We start from the raw sequence: 15176 nt of genomic DNA, 5'->3' as shown, positions 1-15176 counted from the left end.
CACTTCGCCATAAGAATGATTGTTTCAAACATGCATTAATCTCATCCGCGAAAGTAGAGCGAGGTATAACCGGTAAGGTCTGCCGGAAGTCACCAGACAAAAGTAAGATAGCACCACCGAAAAGTTTATTATTGCTGTTTAAATCTTGCATAGAGCAATTAACTTTTATAATTATGTGATAATACTGACATGTACATATTTAAATTATAGATTTTAAATAATAATTTCAATAAGAATTGAAATACTAATTTAATCGTTTAAATATAAGAAAAAAAAATCTGAAAAACTTGTTATCATAGCACATTGAAATAATAAGTGCTAAATATTTTTTAATAGAGGTTAAATAAAAACAATAAAAAAAAATATTTGTACAACTATTGAAAAAGTGTCGGAAATTGTGTATCATTTTTGCATTGACATTTTAATTAAATTTTATAATTATGTGATAATACTTACATACATATATTCAAATTAAATTATAAAGTTTTGATCAATGAAGCACAAATAAGTAAAAAACAGGATTAATTTCACTGTATTATCTTCATTATAATATGAATTCAATTTACACTTCAGTCTAAGTAACACGTGGCCGGCTATGCTAACACCAAAAATTTAAAAAGTGGAAATAATTGAATTATACAGTATTTCGTTCACTACAAAATAAATTTAATTAATTTTATAGCGTCAACAACACGTGGTAATTATGCTATTAAAATGTATCTTATATGACACGTTCGTAGATATACCATAGCAGCGCCATCTATTGATTACTTACTCAACCCAGTCGAAAGGTATCGACATCTGTTAGAATCATTTGGAGTTAACAGATAATTGTGACTGTCAAATAATAACAGACAAATAATTAGCAATAAATTAAAATTGCGACTATAATTTGAGATTTAAACTAGCCTATCTCTCAAGTTGGATCGAACTGCACATGGTGTGCGAATTTTATTATAATCGGTTAATTGGTTTAGGAGTCCATTGAAGACAAACATTGTGACACGAGATTATATATATATATATATATATATATATATATATATATATATATTAAGATATCCTCTCAGTACACTGATATCTTTTATCTGTATAATATCTTACCTTGATAATTTTTCGACTGTTCTAACAACCATTCAAATTTCGTCATTTTGTGTCATGTGGAACAATTTCACCCAACCATGTCAACATTAGACTGATAATTGCATTCAGTGCAATTTTCAATCCCTATGACAACACGATCGAGTTTGACAACTTCATCCAAATAAATTTATAGATCTTCTATAGTAGAGAACAGCAACGAATCTAATGTTAAATTTTAATAATTGTACTTTCACTAACTGTACTTTTAATAAATAAATGTTTCGTTATGTTGAGTTATGATTTTTTTTTCGAAAAATTATCCGCCGAATATCCCTCGGACATTGATGAATGCCTCATAATTTCATGACAAATTTCTCAAGCTCGTTGCTTGGTAACAGCTACCAAGGAACGAGCTTTCGATTTTCATGAAATTATCTCGTCTGTTATCAATGTCCTAGGGATATTACTACTGACAATATCTTTGATTCTGTTGTGCGAATTAAACTCACCATTATGTAACAATAATTTTAATAATTTCACAATTTTTATAAAATAAAAAATCGAATTTACTAACAATAATTATTTTATTCAACAACATCGACATCGACAACAAATAAATCGATTTAACCTTTCACCCGATACATGGAGTTATATCCACCGTATCCACCCATTCCAGGTCCGTATCCTCCCATTCCAGGTCCGTATCCTCCTATTCCAGGTCCGTATCCTCCCATTCCAGGTCCGTATCCTCCCATTCCAGGTCCGTATCCACCCATTCCAGGTCCGTACACGTTACCGTAGCCAAATCTATTTCCGAATGGATAAAAGGGGAAACGTTCTTCCCCTTTGAATTTGTATTTCTTGGGTGCTGATTCGCTAGGAAGGAACAGGCAGGCAGCTACGAAGAGCATTAACAAAGTAACCTGGAAAAGAAATTAATATTATTGTATTTATCTGAGGTAATGTAAGTTAAAATTATTAACAATAGTTCAAACAATGTCACACAAGCAATTACAGGTTATTGAAAATGCAGATGAATACACCTGTACAAACTTATTAAATACTACGCTAAAACTTACAACTAAAATTTTACAAGTGCTAGTAAATCAGAGGATAAGTTTAGCAGATAAACAACAGGGTTTTCGTAGTGGAGAATGGTGTACAGATGCATTATTGGCTATAAAGCAAATTACTGAGAAATTACTAGAGTATAACAGATCATGTCTGTGTCCGATTAGAATAAAGAACGTGTTTGACAGAGTAAGACTTAAAGATGTAATCAATTTTCTGTATAATAGAGAAGTTCCCCTAAATATTATAAAAACTATTGAAAACTTCTACCAAAACAACAAAATGGAAGACAGAATAGATGAACAACTTACAGAATCTATAACAAGTAAGTCTTGTATAGAGTCCAGTAATTAGTCATAACAAATACATACTACGACCTACCCTCACGAAGATTATACACATAGACTTCTCCGAAAGATAACACCAACAATATAATCAGAAACCAAATGTATTTTATAACGATTAACAAAAGGTTTCGTAATGGAGTACAAAGTGCAAAAACCTATCCTAACGCAGATGCAGATACGGACCATAATCTATTACTAGCAAATGGACTCGCAATTTAAACAATTTAGGAGGCTAATATTAAAGAAGAAACAGGCTTTCAAGCCTATATACAAGAAGAAGTAAAAAACTACTAATTATAATTATTTCTTGTACATTGAAATCAATAAACATTATTATTATTATTATTATTTATTCTCATAAACTCAGATTAAACTCAGAAAACCGGAGAAAAAAGTTAAAACCACCAAAATAAACCTAAATCAGAAACCTAAAAGACGACAACTGCCAACAGCAACTAAACACAGAAATAAATAAATTAACTGAAGAAAGCCATACTAAAAGCGGGAAAAGAGGTCTTATTCGAAAAAGAGAAAATCACTGAAAAAGACTGGATGACACCGGAAATAGTTTAGCTAATAACTGAAAAAAGAAAATACAAAAATAAAGATTGAAATAAATATAAAAGCGTCAAGAATAAAATCAAATATGAAATTAGAAAGGCTAATGAGCAATGGATGAACAAGGAATGCTAGGAACTGGAAGAAATCAGCAACAAACATGACACCTCAAACTTACATAAAAAATGAAAGAACTTACAGGCAACACCAGACAAAAAAGAACACTCACAACAAGAGATAATAATGGAGGAATACTTACTGAAGAGAGCAAAATAAAGGAAGTATGGGAACAATATATAATTCACCTGTTCCATGACGAGAGGGAAAATGAGGGAAGATATAGGTGAAGAAAAACAATAACTACAAATTTTACCCTCAGAAGTAAAGCATGAATTACATAATGCAAAACAAGGAAAAGCACCGGGTCGTCATCAAATTCCAGTTGAACTGTTAAAAGCCTTAGATGACGGTAATATAAAGAGACTCACCCGAATTCTCAACGACATATATGTAAAGGACAACATTCCGGAGGATTCAAAACCGAATTTATAAGAAATGTGAGGAGCAGATAGATCAAACGCAGTTTGGCTTCAGAAGAGGCATGGGTACAAAGAGGCATTATAACAAGAGTGCATATGTATGCTTCATAGATTTTAGGAAGGCCTTTGACCGAGTGCAGCTTATGAAGTTAATAGATGAAATAAAAAACATCAATTTAGACAAAAAAGACATTGAGTTTATTGAGGCTGTATACTGAAACCAGAAAGCAGTAGTAAAGGTGAACGATATATAAACAAATAATAGCGAAAGTGGTCAGGCAAGGATGCGTCTTGTCTCCGACGCTTTTCAACGTGTACTCACAGGTCATATTCAGAAAAGCCTTATGGGAAAGAAAAAAAGGAATAGGAATTGGTGGAGAAAGCGTAAACACCATGAGAATTGCAGATGACACGGTAATTATGGCTGATACAATAGAAAAACTACAAACTTTACTAGATGCAATAAATAGTGAATGCATTCAAATGGACTTGACATCAACACAGATAAGACCAAATTTATGATAGTATCAAGGAGTTCAATAAATAATGAACAACTACCCCTTGGCGGACAGCAAATAGAGAGAGCGACAAAATATAAATATCTGGGAGCTTACATCAACACAGAATTAGACCCAGATCAAGAGATCAGGGTACGAATTGGAATGGCAAGGGCAGCGTTCTTAAAATTCAAGCAATTGTTCTGTGACAAAAATCTGAATACTGCGCTGAGACTGAGGTTTGTTGAATGTTACGTCTGGTCCTAACTATTATACGGGGTAGAAACATGGACGTTAAAAGCGCAAATAATTAAGAAGCTTGAAGCCTTTGAACTTTGGATATATCGGAGAATGTAGACAATTCCTTGGACTGCCAAGATCACCAATGAGAAGGATGGGTCGAGACAAAAAATTGTTAAGAACAATAAAAGTACGCAAGACTGCATACCTTGGATACATACTGAGGAATGATCAATCTAGTCTTCTGCAGGTCATCATGCAGGGTAGAGTCGATGGTAAAATGGGAATAGGTAGAAAGATGAAGTCATGGCTGCGAAATATTCGAGACTGGACAAACATGACTGTAGAAGAATTAGTTCACGTTGCAAAAGACAGGGAAACTTTTAGAAATGTGATCGCCAACCTCCGTTAATGGGGACGGCATAGGAAGAAGAAAATATATAAATTATGTAGAAACGATACAGGCAATGGGGCACAAGCAGATGCTTTAAAAAATTAGAATATGTATTTTGCTAAGTGCTAAATGTTAAGTAAAAGTTAAGTATAGCAAACGTAGAATTAACTTTAATAACACGATACAAATAGACACAGAAAAGCTAAAAGTCGATAAAGAAAAATATGCTAGCAAATTAAAAACCGCCCAAGCACTGAATCTAGAACAACTCAACGTTAATAAAATTAACTCAGTTATAACAAAAGAACTATTGAATGCTAGCTCAGAAGTAGCAACCCGCCATAACAACAAAAAATCCAAAATAAGTGCAGAATCGAAGAATATGCTGAAACAACGAAAAGAGCTCCTGTCACTAAACAAAGAAAAATACCACAGAATACAAAGAACTTAATCGAGCCATACGAAAACAGATAAAAGACGATATTAAAAAACATCAACAAGAACATGTAGAAAGAGTGATAGAGAAAAATCGAAGTCTGAAATATACCAAACCGAAATTAGGAAAGAAAAATATTATAACTATGAAAAATCAACAAGGCCAGCTAGAAACAAGCAAAGCTCAGATATCAAACATAGTTGAAAACTTCTATACTGAGTTATACCGCTCAAGAAACGATCCCCCCGACTCTTCAAAGCAAAATCTGAAAAGACAAATAACAAACGTAAATTCTTAAGTAATGCCCGAAATAACCGAAGTAAAAATAGAAAATGCAATTAAAGAATTGAAAAGAAATAAAGCACCGGATAGTGATGGAATTCTGGCAGAAATGTTGAAAGAAGGCGGAGAAGAAGTCATCAGGTACCTAAAAATACTTTTTAATAAATGCCTATTTGAAGGAAACATACCAAAGGAATGGAATACTGCTAACACAATATTAATACACAAAAAAGGGGACAATACAGATCTGAAAAATTATCGTCCAATATCACTACTATCACAACTTTATAAAACATTCTCAAAAATAATTACAAATAGATTGACAACAAAGTTCGATGTATATCAACCAGTAGAGCAAGCCGGATTTAGAAAAGGGTTCAGTGCATGTGACCATCTTCACACACTAAAGGTCCTAATAGAAAAAGTTAACGAATACAATTTACCAATCTGTTTAGCATTTATAGACTACGAGAAAGCTTTTGACAGCATAGAATTATGGGCTATTGAGGAAGCACTGGTCAACAGCAGAATAGATTCTAGATATAGGATATTAATACATAATATATATCAACACGCTGAAATGGTAGTCACGATGGATAACGGAATGAAAACGAGGCCAATAAAAATCAACCGAGGAGTAAGAGAGGGAGACACCATATCTCCAAAACTATTTACTGCCGCACTTGAAGACATCTTTAAATCACTAAATTGGGAAACGAAGGGACTATCGATAAATGGAAAGTATTTAAACCATCTAAGATATGCAGATCACGTAGTACTAATAGCCGACAGCTGGAAAGAACTGAAGACGATGATCGATGAGCTTCATACGGAATCTATAAAAAAAGGACTGAAAATGAATCTGAGTAAAACTAAGCTAATGTCGAATAAAGATCATCAACCGACGATAACCATCCAAGGAACAAAAGTGGAACATGTAGAAGAATACATATATCTGGGTCAGAATATTAAGGTAAACAAAGAAAACCAAACTACCGAAATAAGCAGACGAGTAAGAATGGAATGGGCCGCATTTGGAAAACTCTCATACATACTGAAAGACAAAAAGATACCCCAAAACCTTCGAACCAAAGTGTTCGATTCTTGTATCCTTCCCGTTCTCACTTACGGAGCTCAAACCTGGACATTGACAAAAAAGAACATGGACAAGATTCGAAAAACTCAGCGAGCCATGGAACGACAGATGCTTGGTATCTCACTAATAGATCGGCAAACGAACGAAGCAATCCGGAACAAAACAAAAACAAAGGACGCCGCGAAACAAGCTGCTAAATTAAAATGGAAATGGGCTGGACACAACGAACGTCTCGAAGATGGTAGATGGAACAAAGAAGTCGGAAACTGGCGACCGTACGATGCGAAGAGACCAAGAGGAAGACCTCAAATGCGCTGGAGCGACGATATCAAAAGAGTCGCAGGACCAACGTGGAAACGCCTAGCACACAACAGGGATGAATGGCGAGAAATGGGAGAGGCCTTTATTCGACAATTCGGATAGAAAAAGGGCTATAAAAAAAAAGTGCTAAATGTAAGGAAAGGACAAGTGTTTAATTCACAAACCTACAGGTTATGGTCACAGGCAACTCTGTAGAAATAAAATATAGTAATTTCAATAAATAATACATTTATTATTGAACTTTTTAATGGTCCCAATTATTTAACGTGGAAATATGGAATTATGTTATACAAACAATATTTTTAGGAGATTTCACGAAGAAAATATAAAAAAATATCATTTAATCATGTACATAATAAGATTTTTTAGCGTACATACTGCAGTGATATATAATAATGTCGAAAAAGCAGTTAAATGTTAAAAAAAAAAACAAAAAATGACTTTTATTCTGATGAAAAAAAATCAAACTTTGCAAGATTTTTTTATAGCAAGCACATAATTATTTAAAAATATAGGTACTGTATATTATATATCAATATAAATAAAAATACATTATAAAAACTATTAAAACTATTGAGTTATGTCTATATAAAACTGTACCACTTTGAAGTGCAACCAGAGCAAAGTATCAATTTTCTTTAATCAAGCACATCTATGTAACCATCTGTAGTAAGATCTTCGTTATGTTTTTCATGACACTCTTTCGGATCTAAATATGAGTCATCTGACATCGATTTTCTGTATACAACAACCGTGGAATCATGTTCAGTCAATACTTTGTTATCTTTAATATCCACGACGTAATCATATTCTGGTTTAGGCACATTTAAAACATCATCTTCTACAGGCATGCAATAATTGTTTTCGTCAGTATGAGCATCCGTTTTGACTGATTCTCTTAAATGTCTGTGGGAGGCCAACCATTCAGTATAAGATTTTTTGATTCCGGAAAACGTGGTGGAAAGTCCTCCAGAAGATGTTCTTTTCTTGCAAACGTATATCAGCACAGAAATTAAAAATATCAAAAACACTGCCAATGATATTAAAATAATTAGTATCAACTTGTTGTCTTCTACAGGAATATCTGGATTTGGAATCGTTGTATTTGATAAAATTGTAGTGATCTTTTGAGTTGTAGCTACTTCTGGAAGTATCTCTTGAGAAAGTAAACAATTAGCGTACTCATTTTCTAAATTTCTTTCTTTTCGGACATAGAAGAATGATTGGTCGGTTCTGAATAGACCTGGTTCAAATTCGTTTAAAATTTTTAGATTGTAGGTACGATTGCAGGCACTAAATCGGATATTCGTAGTATTTTGGTGGATGTCTACACTTTCAATCACAAAACCGTGATAAAACCTAAATGTTGGAAAATATTCATCACGCCATACGTCCACGGTATGTTCAGATACGAGGTAGTAACCGTTTTCATAGTTTGTAGTGAAGCCGTTGGTCAAATGTATCTTGTTATTAAAATCTACTTCTCTCACTAACACGATATAGTTCCCAGAAGTGTTGTTAAATTTGCTACTTAGTGCACTTGTAACAGAATAAGGGTTTACAGTTTGTACCTTTTCTATCACCCATTTCCATTTTTGTCCATTTTCTACCACGCCATAATCCCCAGAAGTGTTGTTGAATTTGCTACTTGGTGCACTTGAAACAAAATGATAAGAGCTTTTAATTTGTTTCGAAATCAACGACAGTGTGCATCCAGAAAATAAATCTTCAGAACAGGTTAAAGTATAATAGTTTTCGTAATTCTCATTTTTAACGAAAGGATAGAGTTGGTAAACGTTGATATATCGATAAGAGTAGAGCACAGTATACGGCTGCTGGTTTTTACTGTAGACTAAAAACACTAAGGTCAGTTGTATGCAAAATACTAAGCTGCAATTTTTTGAAAACATAATTGGAATAGACCATTTGACTGTAATAAACGAACTGAATATTTACCTTGCATAATTTATGTATGAATATATACAAAGACAGATAATTACTGATAGCAACCACAGGTAGTGGCAATTTTTTATCATTTCCGTTGGGTGCCTTTTTTACCCTGGATAGGTGATAAATCGGAATATATTATGATATTGTATCGCTAATATTAATTTCCAGCTATTGGTATATGTTATGACTAATTCTAATAAATATCTTGAGCAACTGAGTTATACAATTTTAATATTGTAGCTCTCTATACGAAGAATTCGTCACGTAACCTTGAGGCATCGCACTTCTCATAACATGATTTTTTTTTCAAACATCCCAAAAAAAAAGGCTACAGCCACCAAAAAAAATTTTAAAAATGATAGTGGGTAGTGCAATAGAATAGGGCGAGGCTTAGTACAATGTTTTCTATATTTCTAAAATTTACAGGCAATTAAAAACAAAACACAAGCACTGATAAGAAACATAAAAATTGATCACTGGGAATGCTTTTCAAAAGAAATGGAACATGATTTTTAAGGCCTGCAAAAGGAATAATGGCGCTTCATAAGAGGACAAAGAACGGAGGTAAAGGAACCAATAGAACCGAAACACATAGAAAATGATATGAGAATTGACTACCTAGAAAAGCTCTACGTAGAGAAAGAACAAACGACGCTAAAACCGTAAACACCAGAAATTACCACAAATGAACAATTTGTACAGGAAGTTCGGCAAGTACTTGAAAACCTGAAGAACAGAAAAGCAGCAGGTAAAAACGCGACACCAAACGAATTACAGAATTATTAAACACAATAGGGGTACCTACCCGCTACCATAAGTGGTAGCGGGTAGGTACCCCTTTATGGTCCCGATAGAGAGTAGACTTACTTCACGTCCCTGCCCACGCGAGCTCCTGGTTTTTCCTCCATTGCCTACTTGGGTGAAACCAGGCCTAAACCCAGTATTATTCTACCTAAACTCCAAATTCCTTCCCCATATCCCCCACCCCCACTCGCCAACCCGTCTGCCAGCGTGGTGAGTTATTTATCGGCTAAGGGAATAAACTCCGACAGAAAATTCTGGTCCTCCTAGCAAGGGGGTTTAGCAATGGGCCAGCAACTCATGCTTGGAAAAAATGGTAATGCTAAAAATACCGAAACCAAGCTTCGGGATATGGATGGAACTAAAGGATGACGACAATGGCAAAGCAAACGGACACTGATTTGTGGTACATGGAATGCACAAGGAATTAGAAATAAAATCGAAGATGTTGTCGAGGAAGTAAAAAAACACAAAATGGACTTCGCTGTACTCTCAGAAACAAAGAAAAAAGGAAAAGAAACCCAAAATCTTGATAGATATATACATATACACACGGAAGTTCCACTAATAATAAATAGTAGTCTGTAAACTCAATGTGGAATACTACAGCAAAAATGGTACAAGAAAAATATTTTACTAAGTACGGCATAAAAAGCGACATTTTCACAGATATATCTTTCAAATGTGCAAAATTTGTCAGAGATACCAAGCGGAGGCAGAGTCAAATTTTTCAATAAAAAAGAAAACTCAGATCAAAAGCATTATCCACCGAAGAACTATTAAAAATCATCCAAAGCTACGACGAGGAAATCCCCGATGGAGCACAAAAAAAGTTTTTTCACCTTTGCTCATTTGAACTTGCTTGGAGAGGTAATGAAGCCGTCAACTGCAAGATTCACTTTTCCCAGAAGGAATTTGATGTTATGGGAGAATTTACGTACCGAATTGAATACAACAGCATTTTTTTTTTTTGAATAAATCAAGGCAGTTCGAAAAGTTTGGCAAGCAGCAAATGGCTGGTAAGAAATTCATCAAACAAAAATTTATGCTCAATTAGATTATTTTTGTAATTAATGGTAAAAAGGGGACCAAAGATTTTATCAGACAGACTCTTTCTTACCATTCACCCTAACTGAAAGGATGGATCTTGGTTTAAAAACTATCCACTTAGAATCAACACCGTATCTAAGTGGACAAAAAATGTCAGCTGAAAAAATTGAAGTAGACACAAAAAAAAACATAAAATAACAAACCATTCTCATCGATCTTCAGCTGTGTCAGCCTTGTTCAAGCAAGGTTTTTCTGAACAGGAGTTAATTAAATTAACGGGTCACTCAAATGCAAGCTCTCTAAAACCATATTTGCAGCTGGATTCCAGTCACCACCAGAAATTGATCGAAAATTTTAGAACAACAAATGAAGCTGGACCTTCTAAATACTACAGGTCAATAATTATTTACCGGCAAAATTTTCTTCAAGTTTGATTGCCTTTTGACAATTTTCGCTTATGAAATTTTGACAAAAATTTAACTGTCAAAATTTAATTCGCGAAAGTTGCCATGCCAGGCAGCAAACTTTCATACCAGTCCAAAATATTGCCTGCAAAATTTGCTCTCTTATGATATTGTATACGAGAAAACTTTTGTAATGAACGTTAAATAAAAACTGTCTGGCTATACAAACATATTTCAAGAATATTTTAGCTATATTTACAAACAAACAAAATTTGCAATTGGGTAGTAATAATTAAAAAATTAAGGCAAAAACAATTATTTGACAGCGTGGGCAAGCAAATACAACAACAATATACAGAGTTAAACGAAAATATCAATAGAAATAATCAGAAAATTGAAAATATAAGACTCTGACTTTATCAAAAACGCCAAAGTTGGAAAAGAACAGCAATTCCAACCCACAATAGGTAGGCACAGTCTCCATGAGCAACCAAATGACAATGGCAATAGGTTAATAAACCTAGCAAGATCACTTAACATGGTGATTGCCAGCACATACTTCGCTCGCAAAGATATACACAAAGGTACCTGGAAATCCCCGGATGGACTTACAGTAAATATGATAGATCATGTTATTGTAGACTCGAGACACCAATCGAATATAATAAACGTCCGCACTAGAAGAGGGGCAAATGCGGATTCTGATCACTACCTGGTCGAAAGTAGGGGAAGGGCTAGAATTTCAAACATCAAAAAGGAAAGAGGCTCTAAACAAGAACGATACAAGGTAGAAAGACTCAAAGAAACAAACAAAAATAAAGAGTATAAAGAAAAGATAAACAACAAACTAGAAAACAGACTAACACATGAAAACCTAAATAAAGACTGGGAAAAATGCAGAGACATCATAAAAGAGGCAGCTAAAGAAGTACTAGGCATAAAAGGTAGAGAAAGAAAAACAAGAACGAATGACTGGTTTGACGAAGAATGTCAGATCATCACAGACAAAAAAAACAGAGCATATTTACTGATCCAACAGGGGCACAGAACCCGACAAGCAGAGGAAGAATATAAACGACTACGCAAAGAAGAAAAGAAAACTCACCGAAGAAAAAAGAGAGAATATAATATGAACAAAGAACTTCAAGAACGACAAGAACTAAGTAAATCAACAGAGACAAGAAAATTTTATCAGAGACTAAACAAAAGCAGAAAAGACTTCAAACCGAGAACAACGATGTGTAGAGATAAGGAAGGTAATATATTGACAGAACAGCAAGAGATACTAAGTAGATGGACAGAACATTTTACGGAAAAGTTTGAAGGAGATCGGAGAGAGACGACCCCTGACATACCATTAGACCAAGCAGACAACAGAGAAAAGACTCCACCAACAATAGCCGAGATTAGAGCAGCAGTAAAAAAATTAAAGAACAATAAAGCACCGGGATCAGATCAAATAGCATCGGAGTTACTAAAGGAAGGAGGAGACGCACTACAAAAAACAATACATGAATTGATAACAAAGATATGGTCGAATAAACAGCTACCAACGGAGTGGAATAGCGGTATTATTGTACCATTACATAAAAAAGGAAATCAGTTAGAATGTGGAAACTACCGTGGAATCACGCTGCTGAATGCAGCATACAAAATAATGTCCAATGTCATTTATGAAAGACTTAGACCACACGCTGAAAAAATAGTTGGCAAATACCAAAGTGGCTTCTATAGACATAAGTCAACAATAGACCAGAAATTTGTTCTGCGACAGATCCTCGAAAAAACAAGTGAATATAACATCGACACCCATCATCTCTTCATAGACTTTGAAAGCGCATATGGCAATATAAACCGAGAATTCTTAATAAAAGCAATGAAAGAATTTAATATACCAACACAACTAATAGAACTGATAAAAGAATCTCTAAAAGTAGAAAGTAGAATCCGGATACAAAATGAATTAACGGAAACAATAGATGTGAAAAAGGGACTACGCTAGGGAGACGCTCTATCATGCATCTTGTTCAACATCGTGCTCGAGAAAATACTGAGGGACACAACAGTCAATACACGAGGAACAATCATTAATAAAAGCGTGCAAATACTAGCATTTGCAGATGATGTTGACATAATCGCAAGATCAAGAAGAGAAATGATAGAGGCATACAACCAAATAGAACGAGCTGCACAAAATAGTGGTCTTAAAATCAATCAGACCAAAACAAAATATATGCAGGTAAGAAAAAACGCAGAAATAAGGCAGCCACAAAATATAACAATAGGAGAATACAACATAGAGGAGGTAAAAAACTTTATATACTTGGGATCCCTAGTCACGTCTGATAATAACGTTATGGAGGAAGTGAAGAGGCGAATATTTATTGCAAATAAATGTTACCATGGCTTAATTAGACACCTAAGATCAGATAACGTCGCAAGAAAGACAAAATGCCAAATATATAAAACCCTAATAAGACCGGTACTCACATATGGCTCAGAAACCTGGACACTTACTAAAAAAAAGGAAACGTTGTTAGCCACCTTCGAAAGAAAAATCTTGCGACACATATATAAGGGCACAAAAGAAAACGGAATATGGCGAAGACGATACAACTCTGAACTATACAAAATATACCAGGATCCGGATATTATAACATTCATCAAAATAGGACGGCTGCGTTGGATAGGACATGTAGAAAGAATGGAAGAAGGCGAAATACCAAACAAAATATTCAAACAGATGCCAGTAGGAAAAAGAACAAGAGGAAGACCGAAACTGAGATACTTAGAACAAATAGAAAATAATATAACAACCTTAAAAATAAAAAACTGGAGAAAAAAAGCACGAAACAGATCGGAATGGAGAAGAATCCTGGAACAGGCCAAGACCCAAAAAGGGTTGTCGAGCCAGTGATGATGATGACTTTATCAAAAAGGCCAAATCATAACCAAACAAAGGATATAATCGAAGAAAACATTAACAATATATATCACTGATTTTCATTGAAGTATATTATAAAAATAGTGGTATTATCTATTTAGCAAGGAAATGGTTTTATCGGCAAAATGTATTATTCCGGTCTTTTATTAGTTTTTATTAAAAATAACCTACTTTATTGACGTTTCAATTTCCACTTCGGAAATCACTTAAACCGTCAATACACTTATTTTAAGCTTCAATGGTGGCTTATTCCCGATAAAATAGTATCTACTTTAAAATGCCACAAGAAAATAGAGTCAGAACAATTTTATTAGTTACTTGTTTAAAACTACATAGTAGAAAAAATATTCATATAAATAAAAAGTAGTGTACAAAAACTTACCAACAATTTGGACATGTTGAATGTTGACTGGCACGTAATTTTTTCACTTCTGGTATCTCTGTACTTTGCTTTATGACTAAGACGATTTTAACGACCATACTAGATATAATGGTTTATATAATGACAGGAAATATATGCCGTTAATGGTTTTCCAAAAACACCCAAGTCAAAAATGAATAGAAATCGAAAACAGGTGACTTGCTGGGTTTAATAGTATGAATAGGATTTCGAGAAAGCTATTAGGGATGTTTGTTTAGAGGATTAAAATTTGATGTAGTATCGTTTGTACGATTCTAGTTTTTACGAGTCTAGTTAGAAACAATGACTTGTTTTTAGTTATAAAATGATTAATTTTTCAAGGAAGCTATTAGGGGTATTTGTTTAGGGGAATAAAACTATAATTGTTGGCTTGTCTGCTTTCTAATTCTTGTCAATAATTATAAAATATTGTTTCAATTGCGTACATACAAAAAAATTGGAAACATTGTTTTTACTTGACAATTTCTCAGAGATTTGATCGCTAAAAATCTTACGAACAATCTGAATATCCTTGCCGAGAATATCAATTTTGAGACCGCAAAAAAGATGCAAAAAAGTTTACCACTTTTACCCCTGGGCTTCCCCTAAACCCTCCCTTGTAGAGGAGTAAAAAAGCAAAAATATCGATTTACCAAGAATCTGTAAGCAGTAGAAACTAATGTTTCAAATAAAAAATGTAGCTGAGATAATTTTAAACAAAAACATGTTTTAGTACTTTTTGTGTAGAATAAACCGTCCGCTC

General features: G+C 34.0%; 1 protein-coding gene across 1 annotated transcript; it reads right to left on the bottom strand.

Moving 5' to 3' along the window:
* Window positions 1–1648: 1648 nt before the first annotated feature.
* LOC140448217 (uncharacterized) lies at window positions 1649–14551 on the bottom strand. Its single transcript, XM_072541326.1, has 2 exons — window positions 14396–14551; window positions 1649–2006 (listed from the first exon to the last, which is right to left on the bottom strand). The coding sequence occupies exons 1-2, from the start codon at window positions 14408–14410 to the stop codon at window positions 1707–1709; spliced, it is 315 nt and encodes a 104-aa protein (XP_072397427.1). The 5' UTR covers window positions 14411–14551; the 3' UTR covers window positions 1649–1706.
* Between the last annotated feature and the right edge of the window lie 625 nt (window positions 14552–15176).

Source organism: Diabrotica undecimpunctata, chromosome 8 (genome assembly GCF_040954645.1).
Source record: "Diabrotica undecimpunctata isolate CICGRU chromosome 8, icDiaUnde3, whole genome shotgun sequence".
NCBI classification, from domain to species: domain Eukaryota; kingdom Metazoa; phylum Arthropoda; class Insecta; order Coleoptera; family Chrysomelidae; genus Diabrotica; species Diabrotica undecimpunctata.
Note: the sequence above shows the minus strand (reverse complement) of the source record. Positions and strands in the feature narration are given on the sequence as shown.